The sequence below is a fragment of the Bombina bombina genome, chromosome 5 (genome assembly GCF_027579735.1).
Source record: "Bombina bombina isolate aBomBom1 chromosome 5, aBomBom1.pri, whole genome shotgun sequence".
Taxonomy (NCBI): domain Eukaryota; kingdom Metazoa; phylum Chordata; class Amphibia; order Anura; family Bombinatoridae; genus Bombina; species Bombina bombina.
In genome coordinates this window covers 135,606,274-135,621,755 of record NC_069503.1, presented here as the reverse complement: position 1 = coordinate 135,621,755, position 15,482 = coordinate 135,606,274, and the positions used below count along the sequence as shown (strand labels likewise).

Below are 15,482 nucleotides of genomic sequence, written 5' to 3'. Positions count from 1 at the left end.
ATAAATGTATTAACCCCTAAAGCTAAGTCTAACCCTAACACTAACACCCCCCTAAGTTAAATATAATTTTTATCTAACGAAATAAATTAACTCTTATTAAATAAATGATTCCTATTTAAAGCTAAATACTTACCTGTAAAATAAATCCTAATATAGCTACAATATAAATTATAATTATATTATAGCTATTTTAGGATTAATATTTATTTTACAGGCAACTTTGTAATTATTTTAACCAGGTACAATAGCTATTAAATAGTTAAGAACTATTTAATAGTTACCTAGTTAAAATAATAACAAATTTACCTGTAAAATAAATCCTAACCTAAGATATAATTAAACCTAACACTACCCTATCAATAAAATAATTAAATAAACTACCTACAATTACCTACAATTAACCTAACACTACACTATCAATAAATTAATTAAACACAATTGCTACAAATAAATACAATTAAATAAACTATCTAAAGTACAAAAAATAAAAAAGAACTAAGTTACAGAAAATAATAAAATATTTACAAACATAAGAAAAATATTACAACAATTTTAAACTAATTACACCTACTCTAAGCCCCCTAATAAAATAACAAAGCCCCCCAAAATAAAAAATTCCCTACCCTATTCTAAAATACAAATATTACAAGCTCTTTTACCTTACCAGCCCTGAACAGGGCCCTTTGCGGGGCATGCCCCAAGAATTTCAGCTCTTTTGCCTGTAAAAAAAAACATACAATACCCCCCCCCCAACATTACAACCCACCACCCACATACCCCTAATCTAACCCAAACCCCCCTTAAATAAACCTAACACTAATCCCCTGAAGATCTTCCTACCTTGTCTTCACCATACCAGGTTCACCGATCCGTCCTGGCTCCAAGATCTTCATCCAACCCAAGCGGGGGTTGGCGATCCATAATCCGGTGCTCCAAAGTCTTCCTCCTATCCGGCAAGAAGAGGACATCCGGACCGGCAAACATCTTCTCCAAGCGGCATCTTCTATCTTCTTCCATCCGATGACGACCGGCTCCATCTTGAAGACCTCCAGCGCGGATCCATCCTCTTCTTCCGACGACTAGACGACGAATGACGGTTCCTTTAAGGGACGTCATCCAAGATGGCGTCCCTCGAATTCCGATTGGCTGATAGGATTCTATCAGCCAATCGGAATTAAGGTAGGAATTTTCTGATTGGCTGATGGAATCAGCCAATCAGAATATAGTTCAATCCGATTGGCTGATCCAATCAGCCAATCAGATTGAGCTCGCATTCTATTGGCTGATCGGAACAGCCAATAGAATGCGAGCTCAATCTGATTGGCTGATTGGATCAGCCAATCGGATTGAACTATATTCTGATTGGCTGATTCCATCAGCCAATCAGAAAATTCCTACCTTAATTCCGATTGGCTGATAGAATCCTATCAGCCAATCGGAATTCGAGGGACGCCATCTTGGATGACGTCCCTTAAAGGAACCGTCATTCGTCGTCTAGTCGTCGGAAGAAGAGGATGGATCCGCGCTGGAGGTCTTCAAGATGGAGCCGGTCGTCTTCGGATGGAAGAAGATAGAAGATGCCGCTTGGAGAAGATGTTTGCCGGTCCGGATGTCCTCTTCTTGCCGGATAGGAGGAAGACTTTGGAGCACCGGATTATGGATCGCCAACCCCCGCTTGGGTTGGATGAAGATCTTGGAGCCAGGACGGATCGGTGAACCTGGTATGGTGAAGACAAGGTAGGAAGATCTTCAGGGGATTAGTGTTAGGTTTATTTAAGGGGGGTTTGGGTTAGATTAGGGGTATGTGGGTGGTGGGTTGTAATGTTGGGGGGGGGGTATTGTATGTTTTTTTTTACAGGCAAAAGAGCTGAAATTCTTGGGGCATGCCCCGCAAAGGGCCCTGTTCAGGGCTGGTAAGGTAAAAGAGCTTGTAATATTTGTATTTTAGAATAGGGTAGGGAATTTTTTATTTTGGGGGGCTTTGTTATTTTATTAGGGGGCTTAGAGTAGGTGTAATTAGTTTAAAATTGTTGTAATATTTTTCTTATGTTTGTAAATATTTTATTATTTTCTGTAACTTAGTTCTTTTTTATTTTTTGTACTTTAGATAGTTTATTTAATTGTATTTATTTGTAGCAATTGTGTTTAATTAATTTATTGATAGTGTAGTGTTAGGTTAATTGTAGGTAATTGTAGGTAGTTTATTTAATTATTTTATTGATAGGGTAGTGTTAGGTTTAATTATATCTTAGGTTAGGATTTATTTTACAGGTAAATTTGTAATTATTTTAACTAGGTAACTATTAAATAGTTCTTAACTATTTAATAGCTATTGTACCTGGTTAAAATAATTACAAAGTTGCCTGTAAAATAAATATTAATCCTAAAATAGCTATAATATAATTATAATTTATATTGTAGCTATATTAGGATGTATTTTACAGGTAAGTATTTAGCTTTAAATAGGAATTATTTATTTAATAAGAGTTAATTTATTTCGTTAGATAAAAATTATATTTAACTTAGGGGGGTGTTAGTGTTAGGGTTAGACTTAGCTTTAGGGGTTAATACATTTATTAGAATAGCGGTGAGCTCCGGTCGGCAGATTAGGGGTTAATAATTGAAGGTAGGTGTCGGCGATGTTAGGGAGGGCAGATTAGGGGTTAATACTATTTATGATAGGGTTAGTGAGGCGGATTAGGGGTTAATAACTTTATTATAGTAGCGCTCAGGTCCGCTCGGCAGATTAGGGGTTAATAAGTGTAGGTAGGTGTCGGCGACGTTGAGGGGGGCAGATTAGGGGTTAATAAATATAACATAGGGGTCGGCGATGTTAGGGGTAGCAGATTAGGGGTACATAGGGATAACGTAGGTGGCGGCGATTTGCGGTCGGAAGATTAGGGGTTAATAAGTGTAGGTAGGTGTCGGCGACGTTGAGGGGGGCAGATTAGGGGTTAATAAATATAACATAGGGGTCGGCGATGTTAGGGGTAGCAGATTAGGGGTACATAAGTATAACGTAGGTGGCGGTCGGCAGATTAGGGGTTAAAAATTTTAATCAAGTGGCGGCGATGTGGGGGGACCTCGGTTTAGGGGTACATAGGTAGTTTATGGGTGTTAGTGTACTTTAGGGTACAGTAGTTAAGAGCTTTATAAACCGGCGTTAGCCAGAAAGCTCTTAACTCCTGCTATTTTCAGGCGGCTGGAATCTTGTCGTTAGAGCTCTAACGCTCACTGCAGAAACGACTCTAAATACCGGCGTTAGGAAGATCCCATTGAAAAGATAGGCTACGCAAATGGCGTAGGGGGATCTGCGGTATGGAAAAGTCGCGGCTGAAAAGTGAGCGTTAGACCCTTTAATCACTGACTCCAAATACCAGCGGGCGGCCAAAACCAGCGTTAGGAGCCTCTAACGCTGGTTTTGACGGCTACCGCCGAACTCTAAATCTAGGCCTTAGTATGCTGAGGTAAATTGACCGCCAGCGCCTCGCACTTATCAGAGTTTATCTTATAGCCTGAAATCCCTGCGTATTCTCCCAAGATGTTATGAAGATGTGGCAAGGAACTTATTGGCTTGGTGAGTGTTAGCAACACGTCATCGGCAAACAGCATCAAATCTCCATAGACTTTAAAGGGACACTGAACCAAATTTTTTTCTTTCCTGATTCAGATAGAGCATGCAATTTTAAGCAACTTTCTAATTTACTCCTATTATCAATTTTTCTTCGTTCTCTTTCTATCTTTATTTGAAAAAAATGCATCTAAGCTTTTTTTGGTTCAGAACTCTCGACAGCACTTTTTTATTGGTTGAGGAATTTATCCACCAATCAGCAAGAACAACACAGGTTGTTCACCAAAAATGGGCCGGCATCTAAACTTACATTCTTCTATTTCAAATAAAGATACCAAGAGAATGAAGAAAATTTGATAATAGGAGTAAATTAGAAAGTTACTTAAAATGTCATGCTCTATCTGAATCACGAAAGAAAAAATTTGGGTTCAGTGTCCCTTTAAGGGAGATAAATGTAACTAGGCCTTACTTGACATACGCATACATATAGGGCTAGATTACAAATATAGAGCTAATTTATCGCGTGCCCATAAATAACCATTACAAGTGGGTGGTTAATGATACTGCGAACTTGCGGTAGCCATTAGCGCTCCAAAAATTAACTGATGGTCAGACCTCTGTTTAACTTTACAAATATCCACCAATTGTCCCCAAAATAAAGTGTGAGGTCCCTTTTTAAATTAAAAAAAAATTGTAGCATTTTTATTTTTGTTTAAAAAAAACTGCACAAAGCAGTTTTTAGTGGGCTTAACATTGCATTCTATGGGGAACTGTGTGTTCTCTATAAATATACTGTATATGTATGTGCTTATATACATATATATTTAAAATCTGCTGCCCATTGCTGCGCGACTTACCTCCTTTGCTGTGCTAGGTTCTCGGCCGTGTCTTGGAGTCTATGGAAGCGCGCTCTAGTTAGCGCAATGCTTTCCTGCAAAGCGAACACGAGGCCATATTCACATTGCACCTAACTTGTGATACCAGCGCATATTTACGTACACTGGTATTACTTAGTGGAGTGCAAATATCATGCTCGCGATATTTTGCGCTCTACTCGTAATCTGGACCATAATGCATTTTGTAAATCACATTAGACCTCTGTGTTATGCATATATATATATATATATATATATATATATATATATAGTATGTTCTGTAAATCACATTAGGGGGCCGATTTATTATAGTGCAAGCGGACATGATCCGCTGTAGGCATTTGTTGCGACAGCCGCAAAACCCGACAACTGCAAAACCCGGTGTCGGCAATTTTTAGTTGAATCAAACAATCACATATACGGCACAGCATACAAGTTACACATGTATATTTTACCCGTCGCCCGCAGTTTTTTCTCCTATAAACTAACATAGAACCAGCGTCACCAGTCAGTATCATATATTTAGCACAAGGACTTACGTGCGCAGAATGGAGAAATATTACTCAATTTTCACCTTGCCGCATATAGGCAGGCGCAGCAAGCCTTGTGCTGAGTATAAAAGTACTGTAACTCCCTGGAAGCCTTAACAAACACCCAACGCATGCGCAATATCATCCCCTAAACCGCCATCCCCCCACATCACAATAACTAATAAAAGTATTAACCCCATATCCGCTATCCCCCCACAACGCAAACCACTATATAAACCTATTAACTCCTAAACCACCAACCCCCAACAATGCAAACTATAATATAAACCTATTAACCTCTAAACCGCCAATTCTCCCACAACGCAAACTACATAATTAAACTGTTAACGCCTAAACCACCATCCCCCCCACATCACAATAACTAATAAAAGTATTAACCCCATATCCCCCATCCCCCCACATCACAATAACTAATAAAAGTATTAACCCCATATCCACCATCCCCCCACATCACAATAACTAATAAAAGTATTAACCCCATATCCGCCATCCCCCCACATCACAATAACTAATAAAAGTATTAACCCCATATCCGCTATCCCCCCACAATGCAAACCACTATATAAACCTATTAACTCCTAAACCACCAACCCCCAACAATGCAAACTATAATATAAACCTATTAATCTCTAAACCGCCAACCCCCCCACAACGCAAACTACATAATTAAACTGTTAACACCTAAACCACCAACCCCCCAATGCAGAGTATCTAATTACACTATTAACCCCTAAACAGCCAACCCCCACAATGCAAAGTATTAACCTAATAACTAAGCCCCCTACCGAACACCCCCTAACTTAACCCCAATTAAAATACACTTACATAAAATAAAAAATACTAACTACAATAAAAACAAATAAAAAAATTACAAAAAACAAAAAACATAAATTACTAAAAAAAACAAAAAAAACTAACATTACATAAAAAATATAAACCTAACATTACAAAAAATAAAAAAAACTAACATTATAGAAAATAACGAAATTATCCAAAATATAGAGTTATTCCTAATCTAATACCCCTTTCTACTGACCTATTCGCCAAGATCCTGATTTGCTCAGCGCTGAAGCTTCTGCTCTCATTGTTTTCATCGTCCTCCTTTGTTCTGTGAATTTTGGAGATTGATTTCTCTAGAAAGTAAAACAAATGGAATTTTTTTATGTCAGCGAGATTCTAAACTGTGTTTTCTTTGTATAATATTTATTAAAATTGAAAAGAAATGGAAGTGAATTACAGTAACATCTTATCAAAAGATAACCTATATGGGTTAAAATATATTTTTAATGATTTAAGAAATGTTTTGTATAGATCACCTTAGCTACCATAAAGAACTGCAATGCACTGTAAGGAAAAATATGAAGGGATAATTAAAGTATATATATATATATTCACACAAACACACACTACTGTGCAAAATGTATATACAGGATATATATATATATATATATTCACACAAACACACACTACTGTGCAAAATGTATATACAGTATATATATATATATATATATATATATATATATATATATATATATATGTATATTCACACAAACACACACTACTGTGCAAAATGTATATACAGTATATATATATATATATTCACACAAACACACACTACTGTGCAAAATGTATATACAGTATATATATATATATATATATATGTATATTCACACAAACACACACTACTGTGCAAAATGTATATACAGTATATATATATATATATATATATTCACACAAACACACACTACTGTGCAAAATGTATATACAGTATATATATATATATATATTCACACAAACACACACTACTGTGCAAAATGTATATACAGTATATATATATATATATATATATATATATATATATATATATATATATATAAATATAAAATTCCGAAAGAGTTGGGACAGTATGGAAAATGGAAAAAAAAACAAACATTCAATTGAAAATTCAATTCACCCTGTACTATATTGAAAACACATTATTTGATGTTTTACTTTGTGATTTTAATGTATTTTTGAAAATATACACTCATTTCAGATCTGATGACTGCAACACGTTCCAAAAAAGTTGGGACGGGGGAATTTAGGACTAATAGCGATGTGACAAGTTGAAATAAGGTGGTGATGGGAAACAGGTGAGGGAATCGTGTAATAATAGTATATAAGAAGCCTCCAAAAAAGGCCTAGTCCTTTAAGAGCAAGGATAGGTCGATGCTCACCATTCTGCCAACAGATGCGTCTGCGAATAATCCAACACTTTGAGAACAACATTCCCCAAAGACAAACAGTAGGATTTTGGGCATTTCATCTTCTACAGTGTACAATATAATTAAAAGATTTAAGGAATCCGGTCAAATCTTGGTGCATGATCTCCAATCCCTCAGACGTCACTATCTCAAAAACTGCCAGGCGTCTGTACTGGATATCCGGACATGAGCTAGGAAATACTTTGGTAAACCTTTGTCAGTTAACACTATTCGCCGCTGCAGCCACAGATGCAAATTAAGGCTTTACTATGCAAAGCAGAAGCCATTCATCAACACTGTTCAGAAGCGCCGCCGACTTCTCTGGGCTCTGTCTCATCTGAGATGAACAGAAGCACAGTGGAATTGTGTTTTGTGGACCGGTGAGTCAACATTTCAAATAGTTTTTGGAAAAAACAGCCATTGTGTTCTCCGGGCCAAAGAGGAAAAGAATCATCCAAGCTGTTATCAGCGTCAGGTCCAAAAGCCAGCGTCTGTCATGGTATGGTGGTGTGCCAGTGACCATGGCATGAGTAACTTACACATCTGTGAAGGCACCATTAATGCAGAAAGATATGTTTACATTTTAGAGCAACATATGCTGCCATCCAGACATAATCTTTTCCATGGAAGTCCCTGCATTTTCCAGCAAAGCTAAACCACATTCTGCCCGGATGACGAGTGCAGGGTTGCGCAAGCAAAGAGTGGTGCTAGCCTGCCTGTAGTCCTGACCTGTCCCCGATTGAGAATGTGTGGCGCATTATGAATCGCAAAATAAGGCAACGAAGGCCCTGTACATATATATAACAATGGAGTGATAATATAAATATAAATATATATATATATATATACATACATACACACACTCTACTCTGCAAAGGCTTATACATATATACACTACTGTGCCCTTTGTAGTTTAAATAATTGTTATTAATATTATGAGAATGAGATTACAACACAACATACATCAATATATGACAAATAATGTTACATTTTGCTTCCCATGCTAAAGGTTGACATGGTTGTGACCTTAAGAGGTTGTTCACAGTTTTTTAAGGAACACGGCATGTAGGTTGTTCCAAACATCTTTGAGAAATAAGTGTTAACCACAGCTCTTCTGTCTGTTTAGGCAGCTTCAGTTGATACTTCATGTACTCCCAGACAGACTTGACGTTGAAATCAGGTATCTGTGGGGGCCATACCATAATTTCCAGGACTTCTACATAATTTCCAGGGCATAAGTTGGCTGTATGTTTCTGGCCATTGTCATGCTGCAGAATAAATTTGGGGACAATCAGATGCCTTTCTGATGGTATTGTGTGATGGATAAATATCTGCCTGTACTCAGCATTGAGGAGACCCTTCATTCTGACCAAACCCCAAACTCCGGAACAGTGTTGCGCTATTCTTTTACTGCTCATGAGTGCTAACTGCGCTCAAGGTAAAAATGTAGCACTGTCAAGTTAGAGCTGGTATTACAAGTTGAAAGTGAAAAGTTATAGTGAGAGCGAAAGACTCAGACGTACTAACTTAAGGACTTCAGATATCACAACCACGCTAACTCCCTTTTCCCATATACTTCTATGGGGATTTCTAAAGAAAGACTTTACATTTATCGTTCACACTCTACCCCACTCTAACCCAAAACTGCACTAGATCAATTGTGGTAAAGCCGATGGTGCGTTACTTTAAATTCCTATGTTTTCCACTTAGAAGAAAATGTTCTTTTTATTTTTTAATATATATTTCTATATATATTTGAATATCTTTTTGTAAAATATATATCTATAGTACTATAAACAGATTAATATATGCACATATATATACTATATACAGATATATATCGAAATATATATTTAAAAAAATTCTAAGTGAAGAACATAGGAATTTCAAGCATTTCTATTCAAAAGACATTCAAACATTAACGGCTAGATTTGGAGTTTGGCGGTAAAAGGGCTGTTAACGCTCCGCGGGTTTTTTTCTGGCCGCACCATAAATTTAACTCTGGTATCGAGAGTTCAAACAAATGCTGCGTTAGGCTCCAAAAAAGGAGCGTAGAGCATTTTTACCGCAAATGCAACTCTCGATACCAGAGTTGCTTACGGACGCGGCCGGCCTCAAAAACGTGCTCGTGCACGATTCTCCCATAGGAAACAATGGGGCTGTTTGAGCTGAAAAAAAACCTAACACCTGCAAAAAAGCAGCGTTCAGCTCCTAACGCAGCCCCATTGTTTCCTATGGGGAAACACTTCCTACGTCTGCACCTAACACTCTAACATGTACCCCGAGTCTAAACACCCCTAGCCTTACACTTATTAACCTCTAATCTGCCGCCCCCGCTATCGCTGACCCCTGCATATTATTATTAACCCCTAATCTGCCGCTCCGTAAACCGCCGCTACTTACGTTATCCCTATGTACCCCTAATCTGCCGCCCCCGCTATCGCTGACCCCTGCATTACACTTTTAACCCCTAATCTGCCGCTCCGTAAACCGCCGCCACCTACGTTATCCCTATGTACCCCTAATCTGCTGCCCTAACATCGCCGACCCCTATGTTATATTTATTAACCCCTAATCTGCCCCCCACAACGTCGCCGACACCTACCTACACTTATTAACCCCTAATCTGCCGAGCGGACCTGAGCGCTACTATAATAAAGTTATTAACCCCTAATCCGCCTCACTAACCCTATCATAAATAGTATTAACCCCTAATCTGCCCTCCCTAACATCGCCGACACCTACCTTCAATTATTAACCCCTAATCTGCCGACCGGAGCTCACCGCTATTCTAATAAATGTATTAACCCCTAAAGCTAAGTCTAACCCTAACACTAACACCCCCCTAAGTTAAATATAATTTTTATCTAACGAAATAAATTAACTCTTATTAAATAAATGATTCCTATTTAAAGCTAAATACTTACCTGTAAAATAAACCCTAATATAGCTACAATATAAATTACATTTATATTATAGCTATTTTAGGATTAATATTTATTTTACAGGCAACTTTGTATTTATTTTAACCAGGTACAATAGCTATTAAATAGTTAAGAACTATTTAATAGTTACCTAGTTAAAATAATTACAAATTTACCTGTAAAATAAATCCTAACCTAAGTTATAATTAAACCTAACACTACCCTATCAATAAAATAATTAAATAAACTACCTACAATTACCTACAATTAACCTAACACTACACTATCAATAAATTAATTAAACACAATTGCTACAAATAAATACAATTAAATAAACTATCTAAAGTACAAAAAATAAAAAAGAACTAAGTTACAGAAAATAAAAAAATATTTACAAACATAAGAAAAATATTACAACAATTTTAAACTAATTACACCTACTCTAAGCCCCCTAATAAAATAACAAAGACCCCCAAAATAAAAAATTCCCTACCCTATTCTAAAATACAAAAATTACAAGCTCTTTTACCTTACCAGCCCTGAACAGGGCCCTTTGCGGGGCATGCCCCAAGAATTTCAGCTCTTTTGCCTGTAAAAAAAAACATACAATACCCCCCCCCCAACATTACAACCCACCACCCACATACCCCTAATCTAACCCAAACCCCCCTTAAATAAACCTAACACTAAGCCCCTGATGATCTTCCTACCTTGTCTTCACCATGCCAGGTTCACCGATCCGTCCTGGCTCCAAGATCTTCATCCAACCCAAGCGGGGGTTGGCGATCCATAATCCGGTGCTCCAAAGTCTTCCTCCTATCCGGCAAGAAGAGGACATCCGGACCGGCAAACATCTTCTCCAAGCGGCATCTTCTATGTTCTTCCATCCGATGACGACCGGCTCCATCTTGAAGACCTCCAGCGCGGATCCATCCTCTTCTTCCGACGACTAGACGACGAATGACGGTTCCTTTAAGGGACGTCATCCAAGATGGCGTCCCTCGAATTCCGATTGGCTGATAGGATTCTATCAGCCAATCGGAATTAAGGTAGGAATTTTCTGATTGGCTGATGGAATCAGCCAATCAGAATCAAGTTCAATCCGATTGGCTGATCCAATCAGCCAATCAGATTGAGCTCGCATTCTATTGGCTGTTCCGATCAGCCAATAGAATGCGAGCTCAATCTGATTGGCTGATTGGATCAGCCAATCGGATTGAACTTGATTCTGATTGGCTGATTCCATCAGCCAATCAGAAAATTCCTACCTTAATTCCGATTGGCTGATAGAATCCTATCAGCCAATCGGAATTCGAGGGACGCCATCTTGGATGACGTCCCTTAAAGGAACCGTCATTCGTCGTCTAGTCGTCGGAAGAAGAGGATGGATCCGCGCTGGAGGTCTTCAAGATGGAGCCGGTCGTCATCGGATGGAAGAACATAGAAGATGCCGCTTGGAGAAGATGTTTGCCGGTCCGGATGTCCTCTTCTTGCCGGATAGGAGGAAGACTTTGGAGCACCGGATTATGGATCGCCAACCCCCGCTTGGGTTGGATGAAGATCTTGGAGCCAGGACGGATCGGTGAACCTGGCATGGTGAAGACAAGGTAGGAAGATCATCAGGGGCTTAGTGTTAGGTTTATTTAAGGGGGGTTTGGGTTAGATTAGGGGTATGTGGGTGGTGGGTTGTAATGTTGGGGGGGGGGTATTGTATGTTTTTTTTTACAGGCAAAAGAGCTGAAATTCTTGGGGCATGCCCCGCAAAGGGCCCTGTTCAGGGCTGGTAAGGTAAAAGAGCTTGTAATTTTTGTATTTTAGAATAGGGTAGGGAATTTTTTATTTTGGGGGTCTTTGTTATTTTATTAGGGGGCTTAGAGTAGGTGTAATTAGTTTAAAATTGTTGTAATATTTTTCTTATGTTTGTAAATATTTTATTATTTTCTGTAACTTAGTTCTTTTTTATTTTTTGTACTTTAGATAGTTTATTTAATTGTATTTATTTGTAGCAATTGTGTTTAATTAATTTATTGATAGTGTAGTGTTAGGTTAATTGTAGGTAATTGTAGGTAGTTTATTTAATTATTTTATTGATAGGGTAGTGTTAGGTTTAATTATATCTTAGGTTAGGATTTATTTTACAGGTAAATTTGTAATTATTTTAACTAGGTAACTATTAAATAGTTCTTAACTATTTAATAGCTATTGTACCTGGTTAAAATAAATACAAAGTTACCTGTAAAATAAATATTAATCCTAAAATAGCTATAATATAAATGTAATTTATATTGTAGCTATATTAGGATTTATTTTACAGGTAAGTATTTAGCTTTAAATAGGAATCATTTATTTAATAAGAGTTAATTTATTTCGTTAGATAAAAATTATATTTAACTTAGGGGGGTGTTAGTGTTAGGGTTAGACTTAGCTTTAGGGGTTAATACATTTATTAGAATAGCGGTGAGCTCCGGTCGGCAGATTAGGGGTTAATAATTGAAGGTAGGTGTTGGCGATGTTAGGGAGGGCAGATTAGGGGTTAATACTATTTATGATAGGGTTAGTGAGGCGGATTAGGGGTTAATAACTTTATTATAGTAGCGCTCAGGTCCGCTCGGCAGATTAGGGGTTAATAAGTGTAGGTAGGTGTCGGCGACGTTGTGGGGGGCAGATTAGGGGTTAATAAATATAACATAGGGGTCGGCGATGTTAGGGGCAGAAGATTAGGGGTACATAGGGATAACGTAGGTGGCGGCGATTTGCGGTCGGAAGATTAGGGGTTAATTATTTTAAGTAGCTTGCGGCGACGTTGTGGGGGGCAAGTTAGGGGTTAATAAATATAATATAGGGGTCGGCGGGGTTAGGGGCAGCAGATTAGGGGTACATAAGTATAACGTAGGTGGCGGTCGGCAGATTAGGGGTTAAAAATTTTAATCGAGTGGCGGCGATGTGGGGGGACCTCGGTTTAGGGGTACATAGGTAGTTTATGGGTGTTAGTGTACTTTAGGGTACAGTAGTTAAGAGCTTTATGAACCGGCGTTAGCCAGAAAGCTCTTAACTCCTGCTTTTTTCAGGCGGCTGGAATCTTGTCGTTAGAGCTCTAACGCTCACTGCAGAAACGACTCTAAATACCAGCGTTAGAAAGATCCCATTGAAAAGATAGGCTACGCAAATGGCGTAGGGGGATCTGCGGTATGGAAAAGTCGCGGCTGTAAAGTGAGCGTTAGACCCTTTAATCACTGACTCCAAATACCAGCGGGCGGCCAAAACCAGCGTTAGGAGCCTCTAACGCTGGTTTTGACGGCTACCGCCGAACTCTAAATCTAGGCCTAAAATTGTTAAAAAAATGTTATTGCATGTTTCAAAATATTTGACTTGAAATGGCACAAAATTGTATGTATGTATACAGTATATATATTTGGGAAATAGACATATGAGTGCTGCCAACATTGCTGCAGAGGTTGAAGGGGAGGGTAAGTCAACCTATCAGTGTTCAGACCATACGCTGCACACTGCACCAAATTGGTCTGCATGGCTGTCGTCCAAAAAGGAAGCCTCTTCTAAAGATGATGCACAAGAAAGCCCGCAAACAGTTTGCTGAAAACAAGCAGACTAAGGACATGGATTACTGGAACCATGTCCTGTGGTCCGATGAGACCAAGATAACTCCCATATATATGGTTGAGATGGTGTCAAGCGTGTGTGGCAGCAACCAGGTGAGGAGTACAAAGACAAGTGTGTCTTGCCTACAGTCAAGCATGGTGGTGGGAGTGTCATTGTCTGGGCCTGCATGAGTGCTGCCAGCACTGGGGAGCTACAGTTTATTGAGGGAACCATGAATGCCAACATGTACTGTGACATACTGAAGCTCTATGGTTTTCTTAGTATGGGGGGTAGAGCTATTGGTAGTTCCTCACACTTCTCAAGATTAATTTTATATCCTGAGATCTTTGAAAATCTATCGAGAATATTATATAAGTTCGGGAGAGATATCAAGGGCTTTGTGATTGTAACTAAGATATCTTCTGCAAACAGGGTCAGTTTGTAGTCGTGATTAGCTATTTTTGCACCGGTTATGTCTGGGGACAAACATATTCTAGCTGCTAGGGGTTCTATGCAGAGTGCGAATATTAGGGGAGAAAGAGGGCACCCCTTTCTGGTTCCATTCCATATGGGAAATGGTTTAGACCTATATCCTGCCAAAACCACCTGTGCTGTGGGATTAGAGTAGATCGCTTGGATTGCCTTAATAAAGGGACCATCAAAGCCCATATGTTGGAGAACCTTCATCATATATCTCCAGTCTACCCTATTGAACGCCTTCTCCACATCTAACGATAGGAGCAGAGAAGTCGTTTTCTCTCTACCAAGGTGATCTATGTTTATTTATGTTTATTATATTATCAGGGGCCTCCCTATTCACCACAAATCCCACCTGGTCTGGGTGGACAAGTGAGGGTAGTATTGTTTTCAAACGATTGGCCAGTATTTTGGTAAAGATCTTTAGATCCTGATTGATAAGCGATATAGGGCGATAGCTGGAACACAGTTTAAGATTTTTCCCTGCTTTAGGCATAACCACTATTTTAGCTCCTAGTAGCTCCCTCTGTATCTCATGGCCTTCTAAGAGGTGATTACAGAATTTTGTGAGGTGAGTCAGCAATGTTGTACAAAATAGTTTATAATAGTCTCCCGGGAATCCATCCAGACCCGCCGTTTTTCCCACCTTTAATTCTTTTATGACCCGTATGACCTCTACAGGAGATATGGGGGCATTCACAATTTCCGTATCTTTCTCAGAGATGACTGGAAGGTGGGCATCCAGCATCCAGTAGGAAGTCATGGGTGCCCTGTGCAGTGAATGTACAGTCTTGTGCCCGTCATAAAGTTGTCCGTAGTACCTTGCGAACTCATCAACTATCATACTATTGTATTACAGTCTGCCTGTTGGATGAGAGGGATAGCCATGGCTTTATTTTTCTCTTGTATTTGGTGTGCTAAATATCTATCTGGCTTGTTAACAAATATGAAGCATTGTACTTTCAATTTATGCAGTGTTCTAGTGGCATTCGTAGTCAATAAACTAGCTAACGCTGTTCTCTTCAATTGTAAAGTCCGCAAGGTGCCAGTATTGGGTGTGAGTCTATGTACCTTCTCTAAGTTGGCTATCTCCTGATGGAGTTCAGATATCTGTTGTCATTTTTGTCTAGTATATGCCGCCTTTCCCTGAATTAGTAAGCCCCTCAAATATGCTTTATGAGCTGCCCACGTGTAGAGGGGGTTGGAAGTGGTGTTTACATTTATGTCCCAATATTCTCTAAGAT

The 15,482-nt window shown here is 38.7% G+C and overlaps 1 protein-coding gene across 1 annotated transcript in view; it reads right to left on the bottom strand.

Annotated features, from left to right (window-relative positions):
* CNBD2 (cyclic nucleotide binding domain containing 2) overlaps positions 1-15,482 on the bottom strand; it is a 162,920-nt gene that overhangs the window by 54,278 nt on the left and 93,160 nt on the right. Inside the window, exon 10 of the mRNA XM_053715651.1 lies at positions 6,034-6,130. Coding sequence (XP_053571626.1) covers positions 6,034-6,130 — 97 coding nt within the window. The remainder of the gene's footprint in view (positions 1-6,033; positions 6,131-15,482) is intronic.